We start from the raw sequence: 16,730 nt of genomic DNA on the forward strand, positions 1-16,730 counted from the left end.
GTCGGCACCCGAAGCCGATCTGTAGATCGTCACTCAGGTGCTGCCGCCACCATCTTGGGTATGGGAATCAGGAAATGGAGCCTTTCGGCTTCATTTCCCGGTTCCCTACTGCGCATGCGCGAGTTGCGCTGCGCAATAAGGACGGTCCCCGCTGCCTCTGGGATCTGTGTGTTTCCGAGCAGGCAGCGGGGCACTTGCGGAAGGGGGCGGGCACTTGCGGAAAGGGGCGTAATCTACGCCCCTTTCCGCAGAGAGCTATCCCGGAAGTGGGTGCAGTTACCTGGATTATCCAGGTAACTGCACCCCCCTCCCCCCTGAAAGGTGCCAATTGTGGCGCCGGAGGGGGGGAGGATTCCGATGAGCGGAAGGTCCATTTTAGGGTGGACCTCCGCTTTAAGGTAAAATCAATATTTTTTGCTAGAAAATTACTTGGAACCCCCAAACATTTATATATATATATATATTTATAAAATAATCAGAGACCCTAGGGAATAAAATGGCAATTGCTGCAATATTTTATGTCACATTGTATTTGCCCAGCAGTCTTTCAAATGCATTTTTTGGGAAAAAATACACTTCAATAAATAAAAAAAAAGAAACAGTAAAGTTAGCACATTTTTTTTGTTTTAATGTGAAAGATGATACGCCACGAAAATCGTGATCTTCGAAGCAAAAAAATTGTGATTCTCATTTTAGCCAGAATCGTGCAGCTCTAATAGACAGCCACATCGCATGTAGATTGCCACATAAGTATCAACTTGAGATTTCTCCAAACACATCTGGTTTATATACTCACAAAGCTTGGATCGTTGCCAGCAGTTTCTGTCACATGGTAACATTATATATAGAAACGCCAGTCTTAGAATGTTCTCCAGTCACCAGTGCACAGACCTTAGTGGAGCCTCAGGATGAAAGAAATATAGCGCTTAGTGGAGCCATAGGATGAAGGAAATATAGTGCTGTAAGAGTAAAAATGCCAGCGTTCACATCACACAAAACGTAGTGATGTCTCTTAATGCTTACATGTTTTGCTTTGTAACCAAGCTTCCTCAGAGGAATTAGGTTAGCAAACCCTTCTTGGGATGCCTGACGGCGCTCTTGGCTCCCCCCCCTCCCTTGCCAAGTGCACCCCATAGCAAGCCAATTGCTATGCAGTTCATTGAAGCACAGAGCACGGATTGGCCCCGCCCCCTGCTGTCTACCCACTGGCTATGATTGGCTCCCACTGCTGCCTCTTTGTCCATTGAGGAGAGAGAGCGAGCTGCTGCTCTCAGGCACAGCACCGATGAATCGAGATCAAGCTCAGGTAAGTATTTAGGGGGGCTGGGGGGAGCTGCATACAGGTTTTTTCCTCCCACACTCCAAAGATGTTCCTTGCGTTGGTGGTGCCAAGATAGCTGCCTCGACTGCTAACTGCTTTGTGTCCCCAGGAAGAAATCTGCCGTGCAAATTAAATACTGATGGAATAAAATTTAAACCAAAAGGAATGTGTTGTATGTCTGTATGTACTTTTGAATAATATATTTTTTTGCACAAGAATATGATTGTTTTGTATTCTCATTTTCAGCCAGGAGGTGGAGCACTCATATACTTTTCAGGTATTTTCTAGGCTATCCTTATCAACTTGGATGGAAAAAAAAGTCTGCTGTTTACTATATATTTGCTCTCTTTAACACTAACCATCCATGTAATCCTAATCCTCGCTGTAACCCCAATACTATCCCTCCCTATATCCTCAAGAATAACCCTCCCTGTAACCCTAATAATATCCCTCCCTATATCCTCAAGAATAACCCTTCCTGTAAACCCAATACTATCCCTCCCTATATCCCCAAGAATAAGCCACCGTAACCCCAAAAGAGGTGTGTCCATGCTCACTCAGTGTTTCACGGATCGGGGTAAAGGGCCAATACCAGGGGCTCATTACCATGTGATTGCTTTACCCAGTGGATCCAGAGCAATCACTGTCAACGAACCGGTGTCATGTCCGATTCTCTTCTCTCCTCACACCAATCATGTGAGCAGAGGAGGGAGAAGCTGCAGCGTGAGGCTGCTTGACTTTTGCATGTATTCCAAGTGTCCAGCAGTGCCACATCAGTACCCAGCAGTGCCATATCAGTACACAAGCAGTGCCACATCAGTACCCCTCTGTGCCACATCAGTGCCCATTTGTGCCCCATCAGAGCCATCTGTGTCCCAGCAGTGCTTCATTAGTGCCCATCTGTGCCATATCAGTAACCAACAGTGCCACATCAGTACCCAAGCAGTGCCCATCTGTGCCCCATCAGTACCACATCAGTACTCAGCCGTGCCACATTTGTGCCCAGCAGGGCTCTACAGTGCCCCAGCAGTGCACATCTGTGCCACATCAGTACCCAGCCATGTCACATGTGCCAAGCAGTGCTCTACAGTGCCCCAGCAGGTCCACATCAGTACCCAGCCAAGCCACATTTGTGTCCAGCAGTGCCACATCAGTACCCAGCAGTGCCTCATCAGGGCACATCTGTGCTCTACAGTGCCCTATCAGTGCCAATAAAGTGCTCATTAGTGCCTCCCTAACCAGCGGATCCTCATCAGCGCCCATCAGTGCCATAAAAATGTGTAAATAAATGCGAAGTAAAATGTGTTTTCATTTTCTTTCCAAATTTTCGAAAAACGTGTGGGAAAAAAATTACACGTTCAAAAAACTCATCAGACCTCATAGAACATACGTTGGGGTTTCTTTCCAAAATGGGGTCATTTTGTGGGTGTTTCCATTGTCCTGATGCTCCAGGGCCTTCAGAAGTGTGATAGGTTGTCAGGAAATTAGATGTGTAAATTATGTCCCTAGTACACCTGATGGTGCTCCCTGCATGTTGGACCTCTGTATGTAACCAGGTTGTGTAAAAGTCTCCTACATGTGGTATTGCCATACTCAGGAGGAGTAGTAGAATATCTTTTGGGGTGTCATTCGTGGTATGCACATGTCATCTGAGAGAAATAGAAAAGGGATGGTCGGCACTCAGGATGACATCCAAAATAATATTCCTTTATTAAATAAAAGTAAAGAGCTGTAAAACAGCCTACCCATTTCGGATGTTAGTCCTTGGTCATGGCTAAGGACTAACGTCCAAAACGCGTAGGCTGTTTTACAGCTCTGTACATGTATTGAATAAAGGAATAATATTTTGGATGTCATCCTGAGTGCCGACCATCCCTTTCCTTATTCTGGTACATTGGAGGTGTCAGCAGCCTCAAGGTCTACCAGGTGGAGCTTTTATGTGGAAAGGTTACAGCACCTATACACTTGTTTTCCTTGGATGTGATAGAAATAACCTGTTAATATGACAATTTTGTAAAAAAAAAATCTTAAATTTGCAAAGAATTGTGAGAAAAAAATTAAATTGTGAAAAAACTCTCCATGCCTCTTACTAAATATCTTGGACAGTCTACATTCCAAAAAGGGGTCATTTGGGGGGTATTTGTACTTTCCTGGTCTGTTAGGGTCTCAAAAGATGAGATAGGCCATCAGTACATCAGGTGGGATCAATTTTCAATGATTGGCACCATAGCTTGTAGACTCTATAACGGTGATTGGCGAACCTTGGCACCCCAGATGTTTTGGAACTACATTTCCCATGATGCTCATGCACTCTGCTATGCTCTGATGGACAGAAACCCCAATGATAATATATATAATAGAAGAGGATGGTTCCCCTCCCAAACACTCTTGTGAATGAGCCTGTAAGCGGTGATCCCTGTCTATGTGATGAGGGTTCTGTGTGCTGCATGACAGAGCTGTGTAAATCTCAGGACTGCATGGACAGAAATAACAAATCCATATAGTATATATGTAATAATAGGAGGATGGTGGTTCCCCTCCTGAGTGCCCTTTTATCTGTATGAAGGTGGAGGCCCCTGTCTGGGTGATGGGATTCTGTATGCCTGCAGTCAGAAGGCAGCAGCGGACATCTTTTTACACCTGCCCAAGTCTTGTATTTCACACTTATGTTTACCAGTAAACTGAACTTATATCGTGAAATACAGTATTTGGAAATCTGTGACACTGTTTTGATGGTAAATTTTAAAAGCAGCAACAAGCAGGGCCGTATTTAATATTGATTGGACCCTGGGCAAAAATTTTCTTGGGGCTTCCCCATGCAATTTCTACCTGCTCTGAGACATACAATAGCAGCTAGACTTAAAATCATTTACTGTATCAGATCAGGCAGCAATTGCAATTGGTTGCCAGTGGCTACAGCATATTATTACTGCTTAATGACTGGTTGCAGCACACATAGCTCACTGAATAGTTGCTAGGGGTTACAGCAAATGATTTCTGCTTGTTAATTGGTTGCTAGAAATTACTGTATAGTAATACTGATCACTAATTGGTTGCTAGAGGTTACAGTACATCATCTCCTCACTGCAGGGGAGCATGATACACATATGAATGCCACCTTTATTTACATTTCAATGCCGCCGGCCGCAGCTATTTATTAGTATTGCTGCCGCTGTTTACATATGAATGCCAGTTATTTACATGTAAACACAGGGTCTGCATGTGAGTCATCTGTACACAACAATAAGGCAGAGCTGGGCAGAATTAGTACCAGCACTTCACACTGAGATATCGGGACACAGCACAGGACTAAAAGTTCAAGGCACAATGGAATTTAAACTGGGATAGTTGGCAAGTATGAGGCAGCTTCTTTGGGCCCCACAACAATGACAGGGCCCAGGGCAGCTGCCCCTTTTGCCCTGCCTTAAAGAAGGCCCTGGCGACAAGCCTGCTGATCTCACAGGTTTGCTAATCTGACAAAACACAGCGTCTTTTAAAATTCAACATCAAAACAGTCTGACAGATTACAAAATACTGTCACTATATAGACTCAGTTTACTGGTAAAAATAAGTGTAAAAAGGGCAAGACTTGGGTGGGTGTAAAAAAATAGCTGCTGCTGCTTTCTGACTACTGTAGTGAATGATGGAACATCACTTCCTTTACCTAATCTTATGGGTCACTGGTTTTGTTCCATCAGATTTTATAACGGAAGTGATGTTACCCACAAAAGTTGCTTACTGTGCATGCGCAATGTGTTCCAATAGGTTTCTTATTCTGACAAAACAAAAAGGCAGCAGCGGACATTTTGTTACACCCACACAAGTCTATACGGCGCTTAGTAACCCAATACCCCCTGGGGTCGCTGTGACGTAGCAATCCCAGGAGGCACTGGGGCCCAGCCTAGGCCCGAAGCCCAGAAAGAAGTAAAATGGTAAAAATAAGGAAAAATTTTGCATTTTTGTTAGAGGAAGGAGACAGAATAAGAAATTATTTGTCTGAATTTACTTCTGTTTTAAAACTGCTGCAGGTACGCGCAGAGGCCCCTGGGTGTCTGTATTTATCACATACCAAATTACACTAACAAGTATGGAGTCTCATTAAAGCATTTTCAGCTTTGATATTTCTGTACTGTTTTGCTTTTTTGCCTTTTAATAATGTTATTGCTATCGAAAAAAAATCTGTTCCAGACAGGAGTAGTTGAAGGTCGATTAAGATGCAGCCGCACCAGCTAGCCAGCCCAGCTATTTACTTTCTGATTGGTCAGTCGCACCGAGGCTTGACTCGCAAGGTTCTCCCTTCGTTTACTATGCCATTCACGTGGTATACTCCATTCTGTACTTTGCTCTGTGACTTAACCTATGCCAGCAATTAACACGAATTGCCAGTTTGTAAAGGTATTAATTACGTTGAGGAAAGATTTCGACACAGGAATGGTAGCAAGAGAAAAAAAAAAAAAGATGAAAATCTCGACCCTCCCAGTGTTGATTTGGTACAGTCCATTTGGCGACGGATGCGCATGCGTTATGTAATTTCCGTCTTCGACTGTCATGGCGTCCTGTGCGGTGGGACGAAGTGACATTAATACATGGTCTTTATCTGGAAGGGCAATGGCCCGGTTGTTTGGGCACGGTGTGCTTCTGTCTCTCATTGTCTCTTTATTACTCCCGGCTGGTACTCGGGCTAATGTGTGCAGAGTAAAGGTAAGGAGCTGTCAATGACTGGCTAGCTCTATACTGGACCTGGGAGGTATATAGCGGTGTCCGGGCTCTATACTGGACCTGGGAGGTATATAGCAATGTCCGGGCTCTATACTGGACCTGGGAGGTATATAGCAATGTCCGGGCTCTATACTGGACCTGGGAGGTATATAGCGGTGTCCGGGCTCTATATTGGACCTGGGAGGTATATAGAGGTGTCCGGGCTTTATACTGGACCCGGGGATATATAGCGGTGTCTGGGCTCTATACTGGACCCGGGGGTATATAGCGGTGTCTGGGCTCCGTACTGGACCCGGGGGTATATAGCGGTGTCTGGGCTCCGTACTGGACCCGGGGGGTACATAGCGGTGTCTGGGCTCTATACTGGACCCGGGGAGGTACGTAGCGGTGTCTGGGCTCTATACTGGAACCGGGGGGTATATAGCAGTGTCTGGGCTCTATACTGGACCTGGGGGGTATATAGCGGTGTCTTGGCTCTATACTGGACCGGGGGGTTATATAGCGGTGTCTGGGCTCTATACTGGACCCGGGGGGTATATAGCGGTGTCTGGGCTCTATACTGGACCCGGGGGGTATATAGCGGTGTCTGGGCTCTATACTGGACCCGGGGGGTATATAGCGGTGTCTGGGCTCTTTACTGGACCCGGGGGGTATATAGCGGTGTCTGGGCTCTATACTGGACCCAGGGGGGTATATAGCGGTGTCTGGGCTCTATACTGGACCCAGGGGGGTATATAGCGGTGTCTGGGCTCTATACTGGACCCGGGGGGGGGGGGTATATAGCGGTGTCTGGGCTCTATACTGGACCCGGGGGGGGGGGGGTATATAGCTGTGTCTGGGCTCTATACTGGACCCGGGGGGGGGGGGTATATAGCTGTGTCTGGGCTCTATACTGGACCCGGGGGGGGGGGGGTATATAGCTGTGTCTGGGCTCTATACTGGACCCGGGGGGGGGGTATATAGCTGTGTCTGGGCTCTATACTGGACCCGGGGGGGTATATAGCTGTGTCTGGGCTCTATACTGGACCCGGGGGGGTATATAGCTGTGTCTGGGCTCTATACTGGACCCGGGGGGTATATAGCTGTGTCTGGGCTCTATACTGGACCCGGGGGGGTATATAGCTGTGTCTGGGCTCTATACTGGACCCGGGGGGGTATATAGCTGTGTCTGGGCTCTATACTGGACCCGGGGGGGTATATAGCTGTGTCTGGGCTCTATACTGGACCCGGGGGGGGGGGTATATAGCTGTGTCTGGGCTCTATACTGGACCCGGGGGGGGGGGTATATAGCTGTGTCTGGGCTCTATACTGGACCCGGGGGGGGGGGGGGTATATAGCTGTGTCTGGGCTCTATACTGGACCCGGGGGGGGGGTATATAGCTGTGTCTGGGCTCTATACTGGACCCGGGGGGGGGGTATATAGCTGTGTCTGGGCTCTATACTGGACCCGGGGGGGGGGGTATATAGCTGTGCCTGGGCTCTATACTGGACCCGGGGGGGGGGGTATATAGCTGTGTCTGGGCTCTATACTGGACCCGGGGGGGTATAGCTGTGTCTGGGCTCTATACTGGACCCGGGGGGGGGGGGGGGTATATAGCTGTGTCTGGGCTCTATACTGGACCCGGGGGGGGGGGGGGGGTATATAGCTGTGTCTGGGCTCTATACTGGACCCGGGGGGGGGGGGGGTATATAGCTGTGTCTGGGCTCTATACTGGACCCGGGGGGGGGGGGGTATATAGCTGTGTCTGGGCTCTATACTGGACCCGGGGGGGGGGGGTATATAGCTGTGTCTGGGCTCTATACTGGACCCGGGGGGGGGGGTATATAGCTGTGTCTGGGCTCTATACTGGACCCGGGGGGGGGGGGGTATATAGCTGTGTCTGGGCTCTATACTGGACCCGGGGGGGGGGGGGTATATAGCTGTGTCTGGGCTCTATACTGGACCCGGGGGGGGTATATAGCTGTGTCTGGGCTCTATACTGGACACGGGGGGGAGATTTATAGCTGTGTCTGGGCTCTATACTGGACACGGGGGGGGGGGGGGTATATAGCTGTGTCTGGGCTCTATACTGGACACGGGGGGGGGGGGGTATATAGCTGTGTCTGGGCTCTATACTGGACACGGGGGGGTATATAGCTGTGTCTGGGCTCTATACTGGACCCGGGGGGGGGGGGTATATAGCTGTGTCTGGGCTCTATACTGGACCTGGGAGGCAGGTCAGCCGGTTGGCCCGAAGACCCAAACAAAGCCTATGCTTCATTCGGGCCTTGGATCTAGTAACCTGCAAGCGATGTCATGACATCACTTCCTGGATTACTGACATTTTAAAGGTGGCAGTTAAAAAAAAAAAAAAGTATTCATAAGCACTGATCTTATGGAGGGGGTGCCTCCATAAAGAGTACCTTTTGCTGCCTATTACTGTCACAAGGGATGTTTATATTCCTTGTGACAGCAATGAAAAGGACAGTGTTAAAAAAATAAAATAAAAAATAAATTTAAATGGACAGAATAGCGGCACATAATATCGGCCTGAGAGGTGGCTAAAATATTGGTATCATATTGGCACTGAAAAATCCTTTATTGGTCGATCCCTAGTACACTTGCGTATGCACTGCAGAAATGCGCACGTGCAAGGACTGGGAAAGTTTCCAGTGTCCCTGTTAGTGGTCTTTGTGCAGCAAACCCCATAAATTTGCAGGTGCCAGGTCCCTCGTGCATCAGCAAATGGGCTACAGAGCAACAAAAAAATTAAATCAGCAGCTACAAGCACGGTATGCTGCTCCTTCAGAGGGCATGGGCCTGTGAAGTCACCTGCGGCTTTACAAGTACGTCTCTCCTGTACGGCCCACGTTTAGGAGGTATTTACTGTACCTATAAGTAAGCCTTACTATAGGCTTAGCTATAGGTACAAATCGTCCATGGGAGTTTACTCTCACTTTAAAAGGGTAAGATGATGTTGGCCATTATTGAAACCCAAAGGCTACATTCCAAAAATCCTGAATTCTCCTTCTGTATGGGGGAGAGTCAGTAGTTGTGTTTTGTTGGGACTCATATCCAATTTCATTCTTTCCAGATTGGAGAAGGAAGAGAATCTGAAAATTGTGGAACAAACATCGAATTGGAACATTCATTTGAACTTGGTAAGCAGGTGATCACGACTGTCTGCAATACTCTCCCCACACTATCTCCAGATTGGGACTGGACATACTGCTGGAGCCAGGTTGCCTCCTGTGTGGTTGTTGATGGATAACATATTCCTTATAGAAGAATGCTATTAAACAATGGCTGCATCTACAGTGAATGCAAAACATCACTGCTATGTGATTTCTAAAAAATAGTAGCCTTTATATGGCAGAACATTTAGGGGTATGTGATGGTGGACTGGACCCGGGGTAGATGCAGTACTGTTGACCCAGATTAGGGCCCATGCCCAAGGGTAGAAGGGGGCTTTACAGCATCAAGAGCCTTTGTAAAAACTTTCCCCAACCCACAGCTGTTGTGTAAAACCACCTACAGACAGTGATCAGAAGATGTTGCTTTACACGGTCATGCGCTGGGGGTTGTGTAATGCATGCAAATGTCGTTTTTTTTTTTTTTTTTTCTTTTTCTTTCTTATATATAATATACATATACGGTTTTGCTGGGTTTTATAAAGTTAAGCAAAAATATTAAAATACTTTTGTGGTGGAAAAGCTGATCCGTGCTTCCTTGATGACCCAAAACTTGGCATTTGGTCATGTAATCTGTACAGGAGGGGAGAATTGGAGATTAGATTTGGCAGAGATAGCATGAACAAATGTTTAAAGGAAAAGTATGGAAATCCAAATAACAAACATCTATACTCTCCTCCATGTAGCAGTATTGGTTTGATGCTGCACCTGACTCTAAACCCAAAAACTGATCAATCACATGGCCACTGATCGCTCTTGTTCTCAGTTTTCCTGCAGCAGAGAGCAGTGACTGTTAGTCACCACTGGAGAGTGGACAGCAGCCGCTGGCTCAGAGGCTGAACCATATGCCAATCGGGCATCTGGGTGGATCCCGAGAATATGGTCAGAATCCTTCCAGAGGCTTTAGCCCGCTGTGAGCTGATTCTGGGTCACAACAGTGCAAAATTAAGTGCACTCCTAAGGTTTCAGTGGCCGATGCAATGCTGGAACTAGAGTTGATTTATATCCATTAAGTGTTTTAGCCCTTTTGTAACACTTGCCAGCAGAAATATTATTATACGCTGTCTGTTGTATTACACTTGAGTATAGGTACCTAATAGTTTTTCATTTAAGACCACGGAATACCATTGATGAGTATGAAGTGCCGACACCAACAGGTACCTGCAGCAACTTTCAGTACCCTCTGCTTGTTCAAAATGCTGGACCATTCTGGTTGGGCAAAGCTTTGGCACTTCATCATGGTGCTAAACTTGTCCCTACCCACTCACCTGTCAATTATTCCTACTGGCTAGTAAGGCAGCCTATCGAAATGCTGGGTCAGTAGCAAATGTTAAGACATGGTATAGAGGCAAGTTCTGACAACAAAATGTCAGTGTTTTGCCTAATTGAAACAGCCTGCCATTTGTGCAAAGCAGAGGGTACTAAAACCTCGTACAGGGACCTATGGGTGCTCACATTTGTCACTTCAAGAAAACAAAATAATTAACCGATATGGAATCTTTTTAAATCGTATTCAGCTTTGATATTACCTTATTGTCTTTGCGTTTTAATAACTCTTCTTATATGTGAGGGATCTGAAGAATAAAATGTATAACCCGGGCCTTTGTTTTGATCTAGATGACAGTATCCACTTCAAGAAGAGAGGGTCGCTGATCTTGAGCCCTTCCATAGACCAGAGTGTTTCTATTTTACAGAAGCAGCTGACTGAGGATGAGAGGAACAGATTAAGGGTAGGTGTTTACAATTCAATGGGATGTATGTTTCAAAGTGCCTTAAAAAAATGTTTGCGATAGCAACCAGTGCAATTCGTTTTCATAAACTCCAAGAACTGAAGAAGACTTTTTTATTATGGAAGTCGCACCCAAAAAGAGCCAGAACTAGTCCCTAGTATTGCTTATACACTCCCTGCTGCTTCTCTTTTCCCCATTACTAACTTAACATACATGATTCTGCACTGTGTTGAAGTGGCCATCTTGGTAGAGGAGCAGGGCTTTGCTTCCTCATATCAGTGTTGCTCCCTGATGACCTATGAAGAACATGATCAAGAAGCAGCAGGAGGAATGTAGAAAGCGCTGAACAGGGATATACTGGCATTGTCGGGCCTCGGATATAGCTTTCTCTCTAGCAAAGAGAACAACAAGCAGCACAATAGTTATCTCATCCAATCTCACTCTAAATCTCCTGAGACTAGCAGTCAGAGGCAGCAGTACCTTAGCTCTCACACTGCAGATGTACAGCTATTAGACTACAAAACAGCAGTGTCTAGGCACAGTGATATTTTAGGATGCGTGCCACTATTTAGCTTTTAGCACACCTCAGAATGGAATAGTTTATCAGAATCCAGCAGGTCAGTTTTTTTTGTGATCACACACATGTAAGTAAACATTATAAATTTATTCCCAGGATATTGCAAACCTGAATGGACTCTATAGGATACGGATCCCTTATAAGCTGGGACTTTCTGAAGAATCCACAGAATATGTTACATCATTTGTCCGGGCAGTAAGTTCTTGTTTTTGTTACTATGTCAAATTTCAATGAAATCTGTACTGAAGGATTAGATTAACTGATTTCAACAGTTTGGGGCAAGAATGTGAAACAAGTATGCAGATCATGGGTTTGGACTTTTTAATTTTGTAGGCTTGTTCCAGTTCAGGGACATGAAAACAGAGACAGACCAATAATATTCTCAGATGTAAGTCAACGAAAGCCTCTGTATTTGATTTATAGGTTTTCTTTCAGTAAGCTTGGACAACCTTTGGAACAGTGATTCTTTAATCTGCTCACCCCCCTGAGTGCAAATCTCCTGGTCAAATACTTTTCTTCTTCTCCGATCCAGTGATTTTTCACTATGCCGCCGTGCACAGCCTTTTTATAAAAAAAAATAAAAAATTGGTTCCAGGTTGTTGTCTTAGTGCACATGAGTGACCCATTCATTCTTATGAAAAAGCCATACTCCACTGGAGGCTGCCCTAAGCACAGTGTATTTATAGAAATGAAAAGGGCTGTGATGCCCGCTTTGGATTCTCTTCTTTGTATATATAAACAATTTGGCTAAAAAGGCTGTGCCGTGCGGGAAAGTGCAGCAGATATCAGTGGAATGAGGAAGACAAAAACATTATTGACCAAGTGGCTTGCGCTCAGGGACATGGGGAGAATTGAGGGACAATTTTTCTTAGATTTTGAAAACCCAACAAAATGAGCGCCCGTTTCGCCCATGCAGGGGTTAAGAAAATAAACCTCCCTTAGTGCGAAACATAGCAAGGTGCCCAAAAAAGCCATAATAATTTTTAAAGATTAATAGGAAGACCAAGTAGGATAATAAAGATATATTGAAGCCATAGAGTGGGCTTCTTGTCCTTAGTGCAACCCAAATCAAAGTAAAGAGGGGGAGGGAAGGGGAAAAGAGGGTTTGGGGTAACATGGATTCGGGACCACCCCAAGCTTCAGTAATGAGTGAACAATTCTAGTCTGATGTAACGATGGATAAGATTACTCAATCCAGGGTTCCCAAATTTGAAGGACTACCATTCCAAATGTCCCCAATATGCTAGACCTCTTTTTTGTTAACCACTTATGGACCACCCACCATCATATGGCGGCTGCTTGAAGAGGGATATCGTTGTTATGGCAGCAGGTAGCTGCCATAACCTTGGTATCCTTTTCTTCAGCGTGTGGTCCGCTTTCAGATAAAAGTGATCTCTGTAGCAGATTCACCGCATTCACTTTTATCTGCGGTGGAAGAGGGGCCCCACTGCTCTCCAGGTGCTCGCCGCCTCTTACGGGAGCCGCTGGTGTTTCGTCAGATTTAACGACCCGTCAGAATGTGTAACGGAAGTGACGTTTCGTCGCCGCCATCTTGCTACTCCTTCTCAGTAAGGATACAGTGAGAAGGGGAGAAAGTTGACATGTTAAACCCACCGGAATTTTGCATTTTACACTTATTTTTAACAGTACAGTGAGTTTATATAGTAAAATACAGTAGTTAGAACTCAGTCTGACTGGTTAGATGTTGAATTTTAAAAGCGGTGTCAAGCCTGATTATCTGATAGGTTTGCTAATCTGACAGAAGTTTGCTGCTTTTAAAATTAAACATCTAAACGTTCAGACGGAGTTCTAAATCCTGTATTTCCCAAGGTGTCTTTCAGGACAGCACCTGAGAGATAGCGACTCCACCCTCCTCGTTAGGAAACACCTTCTTCCTCCAGACTTTAAAGGGAGGCGCCTCCCTACCACACATCAGTTTTTGTGTTTCCTCCGGCCCGGAGGGAACACCTTTTGGGAGGGAGTCTGTTTCTCTTAGGTGTTCCTGAGGGACTAGGCTTCTTTCCCTTTTTTTCCTCCTTTAAGAGACCCGCTGTCCTCCCGACCTACCCACGCCTCGTCAGCGGTAGCAAGCGGGCTCCTCTTCCCCTCTTGTGCTCGGAGAGAGCCGAAGATTCGGTGGCCCGCACGTTCGTAGGCGCGGCGGCGCGCGTGTGCCGCCGCCATGTTTTTTTTCGGCGGTCGCGCCGGAAGTGACAGAGCGGGTCATCGGGTCAGCTGAAACGTCGTTTCCGGCGTGGACGCAGGGGGGAGGAGGGAGGACAGGTGCTGGTGCCTATTTCCGCTTCCGGTCCGGTGCAGCTGCACGGCGTGACTCCGGAGGCGGCGTTTAGCCACAAGTGGATCTCTGCACACCTGTTATGGAAGATTCAGCGTCTGCAGCGGTGGGGACAGGCACAGGCACCAGCAAAGCCCAGGTAAGAGGCAGCAGTTAAAGTCTGCCTTTCTTTTCCTATTTCCTGGCGTTTGGTCTCGCTCTCTCTCCTTTTTTCCCCCCTGGTGGCAAGGGGCCTGTCTGGGCACTAGAAGCTGACTGGTTTCTTCTCAGTGCACCTGTGTGGTGATCCCTATCAAAGCTGAGACTGGGTCTCACTAAGGGTTCCCTGGTTTTTTTTCCCTTTTTTTGTCTTTTTCTTCATAGGCTAAGAGCTCTGACCCAAAGAAAATATGTCCTTCTTGCAGGGCCAAGCTGGGAGAAAATTGGAAGAAAACCTTATGCAGTCCCTGCATTACTTCTTTAGTTAAGGAGGAATCTGCCTCTGTATGTGAGGATCTGGTGGCCTCTGTAAAGAAGGAGCTGTACGCCACGATCCAGAATTTTCGTGACTCACTAGCAAACCCGGCTGCTAGTCAGCCTTCCACTTCAGAGTCTTCCCAGGGGTCTCTCTCAATCCCGGTGTTAGAATCTCTGCCTGAAGACCCTTCAGATAGGAAAAAGCAGTCCACTGCTCTTTCCGTTAAAGATTCGGAAGAGGAGTTGGAGGATTCTGAGGTAGCCCCCTCTAAATTCAAACTGTCCCTTGAAGAGGTCGATGGGCTCCTTAAAGCCATTCATGCTACGCTTGGTTTAAGTGAGGAGAAAAAGGAATTATCACTCCATGACCGCATGTATGCTGGGTTGGATGAGCCTAAGGGCCGAACATTCCCAGTTCATCCGGTCATCTCTGAGGCCATTAGGAAAGAATGGCAGGATCCAGAGAAAAAGCCCTTTTTCTCCAAAGCCCACAAAAGGCGTTTTCCTTTCGAGGAGGACCCTGCAGCAGTATGGAACAAGGTGCCCAGACTGGATGCCGCCTTTTCCCAGGTTTCAAGGTCCACGGATCTGTCCTTTGAGGACATGGGAGTTTTGAAAGATCCGATGGACAAACGCATGGATCTTTTGCTCAAGAGATCATGGCAATCAGTTATGAGCAATTTAAAACCAGCAATGGCCACAACGTGTGTAGCCAGAAACTTAGAATACTGGATTAACCAGTTAAAGTCACATATAGCCGCAGATTCCCCTAAGCAGGAAATTTTAGATTCTTTTCCTACCCTGATTACGGCAGTGGCTTATGTTGCAGATGCCTCAGCTGAGGCAATTAAGATATCAGCCAGGTCAACAGCTCTAACTAATGCTGCAAGAAGAGCAGAAAGAATAAAGAATAAGCTGTGTGGGTTACCCTTTTCAGGAGACTTGCTCTTCGGCTCTGACCTCGATAATATTCTTGACAGGACAGCCGATAAAAAGAGATCCTTTCCGGTCAAAAAGAAAAAGCAGGTACCAAAACGTCTTTTTCGACCTCAAAAAACTCAGGATCAGGACAGCAAGTTGCAGGGGAGAAGGAAAAGTTGGTCCGCCCCGAAGCCGAAGGGTAGAGGCGGAATTCTCTTCCGTCCTCCTACACAGGCTGAAAAATCGCAATGACTCGTCTCTGCGGGTGGGCGGAAGACTACAAGAATTTCTTCCGCAGTGGTCAGGGATAACTTCAAATCAGTTTATCCTGACCATTCTCGCGCAGGGTTACTCACTCGAGTTTGTCAACGACCCCCCAAAAAGGTTCCTGATTACCAACACCCCGCGGGACCCAGTAAGGGCCCTGGCCATGAAGTCCTCTCTAGAGGAACTGGTGCAACAGGGCGTAGTAGTACAGGTACCCCTGCAAGAACAGCAGGAGGGGTTTTATTCCCATGTTTTCCTAGTAAAGAAACCGACAGGGAGATTTCGGTTGATTCTCAACCTAAAACCTTTAAACGAGTCCATAAGGTACAGGAAGTTCAAAATGGACTCAATTTTTTCGGTCAGAAATCTGTTGACGCCAGGATGTTTTATGGCGTCAGTAGATTTAAAATACGCATACCTACATGTTCCGATCTCTCCCCAGTCTCAGAAGTTTCTCAGGCTGGCGGTGAGGTTGGGGGGTGTGGTTCATCATCTCCAGTTCAGGGCCCTACCCTTCGGCCTGTCATCATCTCCCACGAATTTTTACCAAAATAATGGCAGAAGCTTTAGCGCCACTGCGTCTCCAGGGAATCGCAGTTATTCCTTATTTAGACGATCTGCTGTTTTTCGCCCCATCCAGCGAGGAATTGCAGACCAATCTAGGCAAAGCTCGCAGCCATCTGGAGGCGTTGGGTTGGATTTTGAACCTCCAAAAGTCGTCCCTAAACCCATCTCAGGAGATTCGGTTTTTAGGGTTTCTGATAAATTCGGCGGAGCAAAAGATCTTCCTTCCCTTAGACAAAAGGGACAGGATTTCCGGTGCAGTGTCTTTATTACAGACCAGCCAAAATCTGACAGTAAGACAGGTTATGTCAGCTTTGGGGGTTCTGACTTCAGCAATGCCAGCAGTCCAGTGGGCAAGAATGCATTTCAGATGTCTGCAGGCTTTCCTTCTAAGATCTTGGGATCACACAGTGGCATCCCTAGAGGCAGAGGTGAGAGTGTCAACCCAGGTAAAAAGGGCCCTATGGTGGTGGAAAAGACAGGATGTCTTATCGGAAGGGTTAGTCTGGGCTTTTCCAGTCGGGAAAAGACTAACAAACGACGCCAGTTCCTAGGGGTGGGGAGCCCATCTAGGAACACGTTTCACTCAGGGGTCCTGGGCCAAAGAGGAGACAGTAAGGTCCTCAAACTGGAGAGAGCTCAAGGCGATTGCCTTAGCTCTGGAATTGTTTGTTCAGGAGCTTCAGTCCCATCACGTCCAGGTCCTAA

At 46.7% G+C, this 16,730-nt stretch overlaps 1 protein-coding gene across 2 annotated transcripts in view; it reads left to right on the top strand.

The window, feature by feature from the left end:
* Window positions 1–5,838: 5,838 nt before the first annotated feature.
* EMC10 (ER membrane protein complex subunit 10) overlaps window positions 5,839–16,730 on the top strand; it is a 36,417-nt gene continuing 25,525 nt past the window's right edge. The window contains exons 1-4 of one of the 2 annotated variants that reach the window (XM_077457195.1): window positions 5,839–6,022; window positions 9,115–9,181; window positions 10,829–10,941; window positions 11,615–11,713. In XM_077457195.1, the coding sequence (XP_077313321.1) occupies window positions 5,870–6,022; window positions 9,115–9,181; window positions 10,829–10,941; window positions 11,615–11,713 (432 nt within the window). In that variant the 5' untranslated portion in view covers window positions 5,839–5,869. The remainder of the gene's footprint in view (window positions 6,023–9,114; window positions 9,182–10,828; window positions 10,942–11,614; window positions 11,714–16,730) is intronic. The other variant, XM_077457194.1, reaches the window with a different exon arrangement.

This window comes from Lithobates pipiens, unplaced genomic scaffold (genome assembly GCF_037356315.1).
Source record: "Lithobates pipiens isolate NorthernLeopardFrog02 unplaced genomic scaffold, aLitPip1_a1.2 Scaffold_27, whole genome shotgun sequence".
Taxonomy (NCBI): domain Eukaryota; kingdom Metazoa; phylum Chordata; class Amphibia; order Anura; family Ranidae; genus Lithobates; species Lithobates pipiens.